Genomic DNA, 13574 nt, shown 5'->3' with positions numbered 1-13574 from the left:
ATGATAAAGTAAACAGGCATGTAGACGAGGGGGCACTTTTCTGATATCTGTAATGGAAGAAAGAAAAAACCAAAAGTAATTTTTAAAATATAATTCTGTGTATAAAATGCACCCGCAAATGTAATAGATAAATCTCTGCAAGAACCAAAATTAATGATCTGTAACAAATTACACATTACCGAATGTCCAAAAGTTTTTCCGGAAGGGGATTCACATGGTAACCTCGTTTTGCTTTGAATATTCAAAAACATTCAACGCGTTTTCATATAGTGAACCGCCCCCCAAAACAGTATACGGGGTGTTTCGGAACTTATCTCTGTTATATTTTCATTACAGGGAGGATCTAGGGGTTAACATTCGACCCCCACTAAAGAGTTTTCGTGAGTTGATTATTTAGGAAGTATTGAAAAAATGACAATCTTAAAATAGTTGATATGAAACAAATCTAATCAATATGTCGGGATAAGTTTTAAAACACTCTGTATTGTGTAAGCACGAAGAAGTACTCTTGAATGGAAAAAAGTTCAAAAAATCAATGAATATAAGGCACTTTTCAATCAATTTCCGAAATGGTATATGGCATCATCAATTGATCGCTTTGATACCAGAAGTGGGATAACAATCTTCAACTACTATTGTGAAATAGCTTGAAATGAAAAAAATATATTCTAGGCCATATAAATGAAAATATAAAAACACTGCCCGGCAAGGCATGTAGAAATGAAGTTTAATAATAATGTTACACCCCTGGTGAAGGTCTGCTAACATTATTTGGAGTCAGGAGTGGGATGTCTTCAACTACCAACATAAATTTTATAAAAGATGACTTTATACCACAAAAAAAAAAGTATATTATATCTGGTTTCTAGGATGAATTTTCAAGAAAGGAAACTTATTTATATTTTAATAAATTGATGGATGTAGCCGTTACTACGTGGTAGGAAATCATAATCAAAAGAAAAATGAAAATTTCTGTATTTTACCACTTTTATTTGTAACTAACGATACTGCAGTTTATTGTATAAGTTTGAAAATGTCCAATAGTTTATTATATAGTTTGAAAATGTCCGTATAAGACGAAACTGCAGTAATGTTAGTTACGAATAAAAGTGGTAAAAAACAGAAATTTTCATTTCTCTTTTCATTAAATTTAAATACTTGGTGAATTAAAATAAAAATATAAAGAACAGTACTTAACAAGGCACTTGAGAATCAAGTCACCCCTGGTAAAGGTCTGGTAAAATTATTTGGAGTCAGGAGTGGGATAAGGTGTTCAACTACCCACATAAATTTTATAAAAGGTAACTTTGAACCATAAAAAAACAGTATTATTATATCTGGTTTCTAGGAACAATTTTCAAGAAAGGAAACGTATTTGGGTTTTAATACTTGGTGAATTAAAATGAAAATTTAAAGAATAGTACCCAACAAGGCACTTGAGAATCAAGTCGCCCCTGGTGAAATTCTAAGGAGTCAGGAGTGGGATAACGTTCTTCAACTACCAACATAATTTATGTTATGTCTTGTGGAACAATTGTTCACGTTCCTAGGATCCCTTTTCAAGAGAGTGAACTTTCTTGAGTCGTAATAATTGGGAATTATCAAGAAATGTTTGTACTCTGCTTTTCACTTCCATGAAAATAGAGTCAAAAAAAACTTCATTTCATTCAGAAAAAGGAAGATGAAAAATCGAATCATTTCAAAAGGAAAGGAATTCTGGTCAACAATATTGATAAGTGAACTGTTTGGATCAAAAGAATTATGTATTGAAGTTTGCTGTTCAAACATTTTTATCGATTGTTTCTTGAATTTTTCTCCATTCTGTAGAACAAAAAAAGTTTGTTGTAACACCACCAACCCATAATTAATAATATAATAAAATAATAACAATAGGATAATAAGTAATATAAACTTAGACACCATTTTCTTCCACCTCATCAAACAAAAGATGAGACTACATGTCGACAAAATAGTGACATACAGATTATATGTTGTGTGTGTGTGAGACACCGAAAACAAGACAGATCGATTTTTAATTCAAGGGGGACACATTTCTATCATAACCTCAATTGTCACCCCTCCTCCCTGAACTCCTTGGTAACGGTCACCCTTAAAATTTGAATAGGGAAAGTACCCAGTGTACACCATTCTTGTAACTGTTCACCTCTTAACTTTTCGTTTTGGCGCCCTCTTGCGGGAGAAACAGCTATTTTAAATCATATTTCATTTGAAAGGTAATGACAACAAACCATTTACACTGTATGAACCCAGAAAATTGGCAACCATGCATAATATCGACAATTAATTTCAAACTGCATCAATACACAGAAGATACTCAAAATGTTCTCCAATAACTGCCACACATGAGTATCAGTTAGTCTGACATTTGGAGCATTTCTGAAGTTCTTGATCACATTGCATTTTCCGTTAGAGGGCGCCAAAATGGAGAGATATAGATAGTGAAGTCACATGGATGATTTCCTCATAAAGTGTACCTTTTCAATGATGTTTCACACTTAGTACTTTCCATATTCAACGTTAATGGAGGAGGAGACATGACAATTGAGGTTATGATATTAAAAATTGATCAGTTTTGCATTTTTCCTCAACAAATGTGTTTGGAAGATATTCAATCTGTCTCGTTTCCGGTGCCACACACTGTACGATAATATACAGTTGGATGCTGCTCATCAAAAATATTTTTCAACTTCTCTGGTAAGGATTAAGGATTTATTTCCAAAAGACTCCATTTTATGGAGAAGCAAATGATCCTTGTCAGTTCATTTTGAAATTGGAAAAACCCAACATTGGCATAATTCGTTGAGCCGTCATCATTCATAAAACTCAGCTGGTTTGAATTGTCACCATTGTCTAAAGATAGTAATCAGATATGACAAATCTTCGGAACGGTACTGGATATCAAGTTCCGGCAAAAATTGTGTAAAAGCTGTTACACCCCAATAGATTCTAACCCACACCAGTACATCCTAATAAATGTTCTCAATACACTCCCTGACAACAATGAAGTCTATGTCAAAAACTACTTTACGAGTTTGCTGGCCTTGGTCTGTAGATTTTCAACCTGGCGTTTCGCCTACGGCGGCGGTAAACAAGTCTATGAGGAAACGCTCTGAACGTCCTCGCAACACCCATGAGCACTATGTGCATTGCTGTATCGCCTTTATGTTATGATTCAACAAGATGGGACACCTCCTTGTTAAGACAGGCTAGTTTGAGAGTTGCTTGATGACAAACATCCAAACTGGTGGATAGACAGACGTGGTCACTCGGAATGGCCTGCTGGATGACCTGATATGATGACCGTGAGATTTTTTTTTGAGAATACGTGGAATTCATGCATGTGTTACACAACTACAGTCCACTTTTTGTCTGCACAGTTTACAGTATTGTGTATATATTTCCTGACTAACGCAATTTCGTTGTGTTTTGAAATAGAGACACAATGCCATAATTGACATTTTTCTAGAGTTTTTCTTCATATATTCCCAGTGTTTCATTGATAAAATTCAAAAAATCAAGACAATTCAAGTGTTTTTTATTCAACTGATGTTTCGGTAGATACAAATAAACGTTTATTTCGCGAAAAAACTTGAATTTTCTCGACTTATCCCAAAGTGGAGTTAAATCAGGAACTTCTCTCGTTCCCGATGATGAAATTCAGGGAAGAAAATGGTGCCACAGTCGAAAATTGAAGATAATGCACGTACAACAAATCACACTCAACACCCTAATATTACAATAAAAATAAAATTTTGAGCAAATCTTTCGTAACAAATTTTATTTTTGTATAAAAATATTTGTACCTGTCATCAGGTTCTGGTCAATTCGCTTGTAACCTTAGAAGATTTGGTGATCTTCGCTTTCAACAATCCTGGATTTAGCTCCACAAAACTGTAAAAAAAATCAAATTTACCATTAGAACAACTGAATAATACATCTTAATAGTACATTACGCCTATTACTTGATTTAAAAGGTTTTCAAAACTCGAAATAATCAGAGATATCCATTAACTCAAACAAAACCGGTACATGTAAAGTGAGTTCGAATTGTATCAAGGATGTTACGCACAGCGCCATCTGCCCGCGAATAGATCAAGCAATAATTACAATATATCAAGGAGGTTATGTACAGCGCCATCTGCCCGCGAATAGATCAAGCAATAATGTCTATAATTCTGTCAGATACAGATCCCGAGCTTGAGAGTTACAAACAAACTGTCAAACATACATACAGGTGAGGCTAATATAAAGCGTGTAATAATACAGTCTGCCTTTACAATGCGCTGCTGTTAGCTATTGCACAAACTAAAGCAGATGAGTTATTCGATAGGAGCATCAAAAATCTCTTACTAGACAAATGTTACTACAGCTACGAAGAATTCCTGAATGATTGTAACTGTTAAATGTCTCTATATTGTAGATTTGATACCAGTATGTCTGATTTATTTTATTATTAACTGTGAAGAATACGATGTATATGATACATTGTGGGTGTATTGTTTACTGTAAAAATTATGACTTGCTATATGTACTATTTTGTACCCAACTGGTCAATAAAGAATTCGAATTTCGGTGTTATTCAATATTCATGTTTGAAAGTACTTGCCTTGGATGGATTTTTTACTTCAGTTTGCATCGTGAAGATACATGCATGATCTACATGTTTGTGACCTGCTCTTATTGATGCCTTCAATTCAGTTTTTCCCAAGAGCTCATACGACATTGAATACAAATTTTACAGCATATAGATTTTGTAGCAAATAACTTACGCGATTTTTCGTTCCTTCAGCCTGGCCTTAACGACCGGCTTGATCTTGGATATCCCGTTTTCGCTCCTATTTCCACGGCCCGTTATTATCTGCAAATACTCGTGGTTTCTCTGTTCGCTCAGCTTCAGCAAATTTATGTTCCTGTCCAAGAACACGTCCAGCGCAGGGATGGCCTCCTTCACGTACAAGAAATGTAGATCAAGCGTATTGAAATCTTGCAGTCGCCTCGAGTGTTCGTCCAATAAAGCCGTGGCTGCCATTTCGTTCGCCCTCACCGAGTATTCGGTTTGGAGGCTCGCCAAGCCAGAGTAGAACTGCGCCACTTCCGTCATGCCGCGCCGGTGGTACTGTTGGGCCTTTTCGAACAGCTCGGCACGTCTCTTGAGGTATTTGCTGGCTTCCGCACGGTAGAACGAAGCTTCTTGTCGATCTTCATATTCCTAGAAAATAAATTTATCGTTTTATTCTTATCTCATACAATCTCTAATTGAAACTGTGCCTCAAGGTTCAACATTAGACCCTCTTCTGCTTTTGATGCACATCGATGGTCTGAGACTGATATCCTGGCAGATATATAATCTATAGGAAGTCAAACCGAACAGCTGAATAAAATACCTCGTATTAACCCGCCGCCTATGCCATACAAAAAAACTGCCGACGTTCGGTAACCGGTACCGAATAAACGCCAACTTCCAACAAAAATAACTGAAGTTGATATGTTTTATGATTTGAATGAACTCCGTAACGATTCCTTTCCTCAATCATAATTGCATCTCTTTCTAATGTATTGATGTAACTTCTAATCGGGACGAGAACCAATTCGAAGATCCTATCTCGAGGTACAAACCGATGACATCAGACCTCGCCACTATCAACAATTCATAATTACTTTCAATATCTCACGTTGACGTCGAGGCTAAGGACAAAGCCTAACACGCCGACGACCTGAGTTCGATTCTCAAATATTTCATCAACTACCCTAATGACATGTGTTAAAACGTCACAAAGGTATGGCGAGCGGGATAAAGTGGCTGGTATAAAGTTGAGGAAAGGACGCCACGTGACTGGTGCGCTCTGATTGGCTGACTCGCTGGCTGCCTGAACTACCGCCACTTCTACTCGGCGGTAGTAATTATACTGTAAGAGTTCTGGCTCATTACTTATGGAAAACACGGAAGGGGTAAAAGTCAGCGCCTCGTCTCTGCCACACGTCCATTATGTATAAGCTGAGCTTTAGCCTTCAAAACCCACTTCAGACCACCTCCACTTTTGCCGTCATACAGTCGACCAATCAGAAGTTACCGCGCGTACAGCGGGAAATTCAAACCAGTAGATGAACAATGTATATTCTGGCCCACTTCAAGGTCTCGCGGTAGCTTCTGATTGGTAGACTGTATGACTCTGAAGTGGGCTTTGAAAGTTAAGGCTCAGTTTACACATAATGGACGTCTGGTAGAGACGAGGCGCTGACTTTCAAGCATGTTTGATTTGTTGGCGATGGAAAATAAACAGGCAGGTCACAAGTCTTCTCAACACTAATGGAAAGCTGTCTGAGAGCACTCAAGGCTCTAAATACCCAAACAGGGTCACTCTAGCTTGGATACCCGGACATGAGAGTCACAGGGGCAATGAGGAGGCCAATGTTCTAGCCCGTGAAGGTCCATCCAAGGCTAGAATAGATATCCATAAATTCATGGATGCAATCCGAATCGATAGATTGGTGGAATAAGCTCCCAGGATGAAAAGAGGAAGAAACCGCACTGCACATGCCCTGAAAATGCAAAGATGCAGGGAAGAGAAACCAGAGTCTGCCAACTATATGAAGGGATCATGTCAAGGCTACGAAGTCTCATCAAAGAGATCGAGCTAGACAATGCATCACAATAGATCTGAAAAGACCGCCATGGGCTAGCTCCCAGACAATCTAATCTAATATTATAGATCCCTCGAGCACACTTACCATTTTCATGAAATCTCAAATGTAATAACTAAAGGAGAACTTACCTCGCTACCGTTAATCTGTTGCGCCATCTTCATTTCTTGCACAACTTCTTCTCTTATTGGTGGCTCTTTGACTTGCTCGATACTGCCACTGACATTGTCGTATCCCGTTGAAGCCAGCAAAGTCTCCACGGTCTCCTTATAATTATTATTGTGTGCATAGAGAACTTCGAGGAGAACATCTTGGGCGACGGTAGGAAAAGCTCCAAACAACTTCTGCCTGGTGAGCATAGCGGCCAAGTTGTCGGGGTTCAGACTTCTCCACTTCTCAGACTCCTTCCTGTAAGCGTCCCGCGACGCTTGCTGATCCTCCATGATCTGCCTCAAACTCGGAACGGCCTCCGCTTCGTCGCGATGTTGATCTTCTTCCCTTTGCAACTTCCTAGCGAACTCCTCGTCCTCCTTCAAGAGCATCTCCAAGACGTGTTTTTGAGTTTCCATTTGCTGGTACACGCTCTCGACGTAAAACGTGTACAGCTGTCTGGCCAGAGAGCGGGGGACCTGAACGACAGGCTGAAGACCCTGGGGGTACGGCAGGTTGGGGTCTCCGAAAAGGTTCTCCAGCTGAGACGCGAAGTTCGCGCCGATATTGAGCTCTATAATTTCATCCTTTGAGCCTTCTGCGTTGACTTCGTCGAGTTCCAAATCGGAATCGATGACAATGATCTCGTCAGATCCCTCGGAGGAACTATTTTTGGGAGGGGTAGACGGAATCGGGTCGGAACCCACGCGGATGTCATCCACTCCGAACTTGAAGTTCTTCACCCTCAATAGCTTCTCCGAGTAATGTTCGCCACTTATGTCTACTTTGCTCTCGATGAGCTTCTTCACTTGATCAATTTCCACCGACATCCTCTTATTTTTCCTGCTTTTCCTCTTCTTCGGTTTGTTCTCGCTGCTGCCGCTGCTGGAGGCATCCGTAACATCGCTGTCGGTACCCACGTGTACATTCGACACTTCTTCTCGACTCGAGGCGTTGATATCTTCGGCTGTCAACGACGTCACTTCCTCCTTTACGTCTAGGAGGAACTCGATGGTATATTCCAAATCCCCCTTGTATTTGTTGTACCAGTAGGTTAGATGGGTTTTTGGTGTGTGGGGGAACATATTCATCAGTTGCAATATGTGGCTGTCAAAGTCTTTGTTATAATGGTCGGTCATGCAACTCTTGTCTAACATAACAATCTTAGGTATTGCTGGCTTTACCATGTAGTTGTTCAGGGTATAAAGGTTGATGTTCCGGTTCATCGCTATCAGGACCCTTACGTTCCCGTGGAGTCCGGGAGTCATGTATCCGCTTTGCAACATCTCGAAGTCCTCATCCGAGGTGTTGCTAGAGGAATCTCTGGTTTCCACCACCGGCTTGGCCCGGGAGGGTTCTGTATTAGTTCTTGGGGCAGCCTCGACTTCCAGGGGTCTAACGATATCCCAAGAAAACAGCGAGCTTTCGTTCACTCCCCACATTTGTTCGATGTCCGGTACGCCGCTAATTGGGCCCTTTGGGGGTGATTCTTCATCACTGCTTAAAACAGTTACTTCCATCGTACTAGCTTGGGAAGGTTCGGGTACGGTGGTCCAGGGGTTATTGTTGGTCCACCCTGCGTTCTCCAATTTGGGCTGGGAACTCGGTTTGGTGGGGACGTCATCGTCGAATTCCATCAAATTAATAGTCTCGACCTCTTTCGAACTGTCAGCTGTCACGGCAGGTTCTCTTTTAGGCATCTCTGTTTCACTTTTCTTGTAGGAACTTTTCACAGGCAAAATGTCAGGTGGGGGGTACAATCGTATCTGAGGAGGTCTTTGCTGCTCATAAACGAAACCGAAGGCGCTCAGCAACTTTTCAGGAGTTATATTCTTCTCGTACCGATCTATCATTTCTTTTATCTTTACTCTAGGAACGCCGTGGCTGTTGCGTTTCGCCAGTTCTTTGTCGTTGAAGCTCCAGTGAGTGTCCGGTTCCAAGATATGGATGAGGTATCCGTACTTGGTCGCCATGGCTGCGTAAGGCCTCATCTCCCACATCCGTGTGTGGGTATTATCGATTAGCACGGGGCTGAAGGACCTAGTCAATGCTTGGGTGGCTCTCTTCTGGTTCCAAGTATGAGCCTCTTCGATCTTCCTGACATCGTAGTCGTAGAAACCTGTTCGGCGTTGGTAGAAAAAGTCGTCGGCGCTCAGGATATGCAGCGGGTGGTTTTGGTCGTAGCCAATTGTCGACTGGAGTACTTTGCGAGCGAGGTAACTCTTTCCCGAGCCCGGCATACCTCGCAGTATAACCATCACCTTGTATCCCTTGTTGATGTCATCTACGGCTCTTTCGAAATCCATGGCTTTCTTAGATTTTCTCGCGGGGGGCATCACAGATACAGGCCTAGGCAAAGCAAAGGTCAGATCAGTTACGTCATACATTTTCTTCCAAGATTCTTCTGAGGGTTGCCTCGATATTTCCAGCAGTTTGGCGGACGATCTTGTTACTGATGAGAAAAGCAACTGTCAGTTCGATTTATTAGATTTGCGATTGGAGTATACCAATACAAAGAAATAATGCCGCTACGAAGTAGTCCACGTGGACTGAAGAATTGGCGGTTCGTATTGGGTAATTTTTACTAACCGAGTTTTATGATTGGCTGAAGAGTCATAAAATTAAATTTGAAGTCATGTTACGGTGACGAATAGAAATCGGGAATGCGGGGATGGTTATCGCCGTCGTGACATCAATGTTCAGTTCAGGAACTGATCGCGATTTGAGTGTTTTTTTGGGTTATGTATTTCCTCTATGTTAGTGATTATCTCTAATAGTTATCTGCTTTTTTATATTATTAAGTATAAATCAAAACAAATGGCTGTTCGAAATTGGACCTTTGTCGCTATTCATTCCGCAGTTTTCGACGACCAAGCTTTCGAAAGTATCTAGAATCCTGTTGTCATGTACTGGTCTCAACAATTTTAAACATTTCTCACTTATTCTATGGTCGTTCTTTATGGCAGTATGAACTATCAGAGTGAAAATGAAAATCCATAAATTATTCGATAAAACTCTTTTATCCATCGATAATTTTCCATAGCTCGCTTTGTTTTCCAGGGAAAAATAAATAAAAATTAAAAGTGTGCTACGCAATAATAAAACACTGTTTGCAATGTTTGCCATTCTTCAAGTTACATTCACCATTGTAACGAAAACAAATGTCGGTATATTTCTTGGTCAATAATATTCCGTAATAGGCCGTTAAAGTTTTACATAAGCACTATATGAAGTCTTAGCTTTGCTTATTTTTGATGACATGAGGATGGGGATCTAGATGATGATTATGTCAGCAGTAGTTATTTCCTTTTTTACACATATGGCGACTCACACATTGTGAACCTCTGAAAATGAAACGCATTTTCGGGGATTTACACAAATAATGTTTACGTTCAGGTACTCGCTTAGAACCGAGAAGGGGAATTACCGCGGCGCTATTCACTTGTCTAAATTTCTTATTCTATTAATTTCTAAACTTTCTAGGGTGATGATCAACTGTATTGCCAAACATGCGCCAAACTGACTGACAATTATAAGAAAACAAGTATAGCTGAGGCACTAGTCAATCTAATAATAACACTGATGATCTTCAAACATGACTCAACCTCTGATGGAAACACCATACTCTTAGGAAGGTTTGAAATAAATGAACAGTTCAGTCTAGCAGACAATTATTGTAATGTTGCTGTACACTAAGTGTTCTGGCGATGTATTGAATTTATTGGAGCCTCTGGAGACACTCTACATTTTGTTTTATAAGAGAGAGGACATTGTTAGATCAAGATCTTCAGATGATGTGATGCTGCAGGTTTTTCCGGGTTTTCCTGCAGCTGAAAAAGCAAATGCGCCACTGGAACCAATGAAGTCGCCCCGGAGCGCCAATTAATTTTTGTTGTGTCATAATTTCATGATTTGTATTACTTTCTTCTTTAATTCTAGATGATTAAGTTTAGAAATAAATAGATTTAAAAAATTCAGGTAATTTACTGAATGACCCGATAGAATTAAATAACTCCCCATTACTGATTTTTTTTTTTTTGTTGATTATCATGTCAATAAAGTTTGTTTAAATGAATATCATGTGAGTTAAAATCTATTTTCTCATTACTAGAACTATAACTGCTGCTCATGAATCAATAAAAAAACAGAATACATCAAAACAAACATGCATGACAGTGTTTACATAAGCATGGGAGGGGGGTAAAATCTTTGCTTACTTTCGCTGACAAAGGGGGTGGAGGTGAATAATTGTAATAAATATGCTTACTCAAATGGCCCCTAAACTGTGTCAAAATATAAATAGTCTCAACAGAAACTTGATTAGAGATCCTTATAAATCAACAATCAAAACAGAAAGGGTTTCCACCACAAAAAGGAACATGATGATTGCACATTGAAAACTGTAATAAAATAGATCACGAAGAGAAACAAATATCAAATCAAGAGCAATAATTGGTTCAAGAAATAATAATAGATCAATAACTACTTATATGTTCAAAGATATTTCATTTAATTGGTAGGGAAGGTAGCCATTTATGTGATCAACAGAAAACTCAGAACTAAAAATCTGATTGAAAGATGAAACAGCGAGAAATTGAGAAATAACGCATGAAAGTTGTCTCCAACTAATTTTTGTAAATTAAGATTAAATCGCTAAACAGAAAAGATACTTGATTTGTTCAAGAGTGGTCTGAGTTACTACCTGTTACGGACTTTCATCAATATCTAACCACAAAAGCTTTATATGTATTCTTCAAAAATAAATTCAGAAATTGATTGACAACGGCACATCAACTAATAATTAGAGAAGCCGGATAAGATTGCATAGCGAACATACATCCATTTTTGAAGTATCACCAAAAACATTTCCATAATGAATGTTGAAAAAGTAAGAAACTTGTATGATAAGTCCAATAAATATGTTCATGTAACATATTTTCAATTCCAAAAACAATGCCAGCGTTATACAACAAGTTTTGATGCCATCAGAATTCATAAGCAATTTAGAAGCAAAAACAAGCTTACTATCATACTATAAGAGCACAGCTACAGTCTTGATGACATTAAACTACAGTGCCCCCCAAAAGCAAGTTAGAAGCAAAAACAAATCAGAAACAAACTTACTATCATACTCAAAGGACACAGCTACAGTTTTGATGACATCAGAATTCACTGTGGCCCCAAAAACTTCACTGAGCTGCTGGACAACTCTCTCCTTCGAATTATTCGAGTATATACAAGTAGCCATGATTCACCTAAAATAGGAATACGAGAAATTACAATATTGGTTACACTATGCCTTTGTTTTTGAATGGTTTTATATTCTGATGATGCGAACAAACATGTACGTAAAGGTGTGCTGATCACACTGATAATAGAGTATAGGATTCCAAATGATTCGGTTATCAATAAAACCATTAATCAATAAATGATAATAACCATTGTTTCGCAACTCAAACGATTTTATATCTACTGATATGATTAGCATCCATATCAAGGTGTGGATTTTGTTTCAAAGATAAACAATACAGACTGTTTGGACTCTGTGGTAAAAAAGCGGATGAATAAAAAAACGGTGATTCACCCAGCCTCTTGAAATTATTCACCAATAATCTCAGACACTGTAAGACATAAGGAGATGGCTACATCAATCCATTTGTAGTCGAATATTGAGTTGGGTCATTAATTCATACCAGAAATGGATTTATATCCCATATTGTTCAACTCTACTCCATATTTCCGGTTTCATTTTATTTCAGAAACAGTTTGTTTAGTCTATAAACTAGAGCAGGACTTCTCTTATTTACCTCTCATTAACCTCTCATTATGCCATAGGCCAGATCCTAAATTTGAACCTCCCCATACCTATCAATACTTTAATTAAAAATTCTATATCGTATAATGGTTTCAAGATGTATAATAATCTTCCTAAATACCTGGAATATATGGTAAACATTACCGAATTTCAAAAATCAACAGTAGATTATAGTTTGCAAGAATTTTATGACGACTCAGATTAATCACATTTTTTTAAATATACGTGATTCCTTACATTGATTATACATTTTAGCAATTATTTTAATGTTTAAGTATACTATTTTGTGTATAACAAGTATTTTTCAGAAATTATGACATTTGAAATTTTATAATCTTTATGGCGGGAACAAATTTTAATGTGTCACCCCTGTATATCTCAGCACTCTCATTTATTTCAAAAATAAAGCAAAAGTGAAAGTATTCAAGGCCTAATGATTACACTAACTGACTGCAACTCTAATTTTTGTTTCTAAAAGAAATTTCGAAAACAAATCATTTCGAAATACAATCAATTCACGCCCGAAAAAAATAAAGTTCCAAGTTTAAAACTTTCATTATTTATGATCAACAACCAACTACTGCAATGGAAAACATATGATTGTAATATCTTTGTTGATAATGACCTCTAAAACAAACTTATCTACGCACTAAGTAATATAATTCATATGAAAAACACATACCTACCTGTGTATTTATCTCTAGTTCACTTTAGATGCACGAATAATCCAAGTCCAATCGAAAAGAAAACAAATTCTCCCCAATTGGAAACAAAACACAACAGAACTTTACGTAAATCCACTGTGAAATGATAAACAACTTATAATAATTTTGAAGTAGTACTAATCTAACCTAAAGAGAAACGTCATTTATATATATATCTTTCTATCTTCTTCTTATTATTCCCGGCCTTGCTTTTGAGGCACTAAATTCAGAAACTTCTAAAA

The 13574-nt window shown here is 38.0% G+C and overlaps 1 protein-coding gene across 5 annotated transcripts; it reads right to left on the bottom strand.

The window, feature by feature from the left end:
- Window positions 1–76: 76 nt before the first annotated feature.
- Window positions 77–13464, bottom strand: LOC111508014 (uncharacterized). Of its 5 annotated transcripts, none has more exons than XM_023163427.2 (5): window positions 13315–13464; window positions 11938–12068; window positions 6795–9265; window positions 4791–5230; window positions 77–3912 (listed from the first exon to the last, which is right to left on the bottom strand). In XM_023163427.2, the coding sequence occupies exons 2-5, from the start codon at window positions 12059–12061 to the stop codon at window positions 3831–3833; spliced, it is 3117 nt and encodes a 1038-aa protein (XP_023019195.2). In that variant the 5' UTR covers window positions 12062–12068; window positions 13315–13464; the 3' UTR covers window positions 77–3830. The 5 variants fall into 5 exon arrangements, with proteins under 5 accessions (XP_023019195.2, XP_023019197.2, XP_023019198.2 ...); XM_023163429.2 differs by having other exon boundaries at window positions 13311–13449; XM_023163430.2 differs by lacking the exon at window positions 11938–12068 and having other exon boundaries at window positions 13315–13451.
- Window positions 13465–13574: the final 110 nt, after the last annotated feature.

Source organism: Leptinotarsa decemlineata, unplaced genomic scaffold, assembly GCF_025532065.1.
Source record: "Leptinotarsa decemlineata unplaced genomic scaffold, Ldec_3_MD MMD2_tig00026361_RagTag_RagTag, whole genome shotgun sequence".
Lineage (NCBI taxonomy): Eukaryota > Metazoa > Arthropoda > Insecta > Coleoptera > Chrysomelidae > Leptinotarsa > Leptinotarsa decemlineata.
Note: the sequence above shows the minus strand (reverse complement) of the source record. Positions and strands in the feature narration are given on the sequence as shown.

What these genes read in the sequence shown, in the direction of transcription:
- LOC111508014 (XM_023163427.2), bottom strand. Translation starts at nt 12,061, where the DNA reads ATGGCTACTTGTATATACTCGAATAATTCGAAGGAGAGAGTTGTCCAG. An exon ending in TGTGTCCTTTGAGTATGATA is followed by an intron (nt 9,266 to 11,937) that starts GTAAGTTTGTTT and finishes TTTTCTCATCAG; the next exon opens with TAACAAGATCGTCCGCCAAA. An exon ending in CTGAAGGAACGAAAAATCGC is followed by an intron (nt 3,913 to 4,790) that starts GTAAGTTATTTG and finishes TTTTTTTTACAG; the next exon opens with TTTTGTGGAGCTAAATCCAG.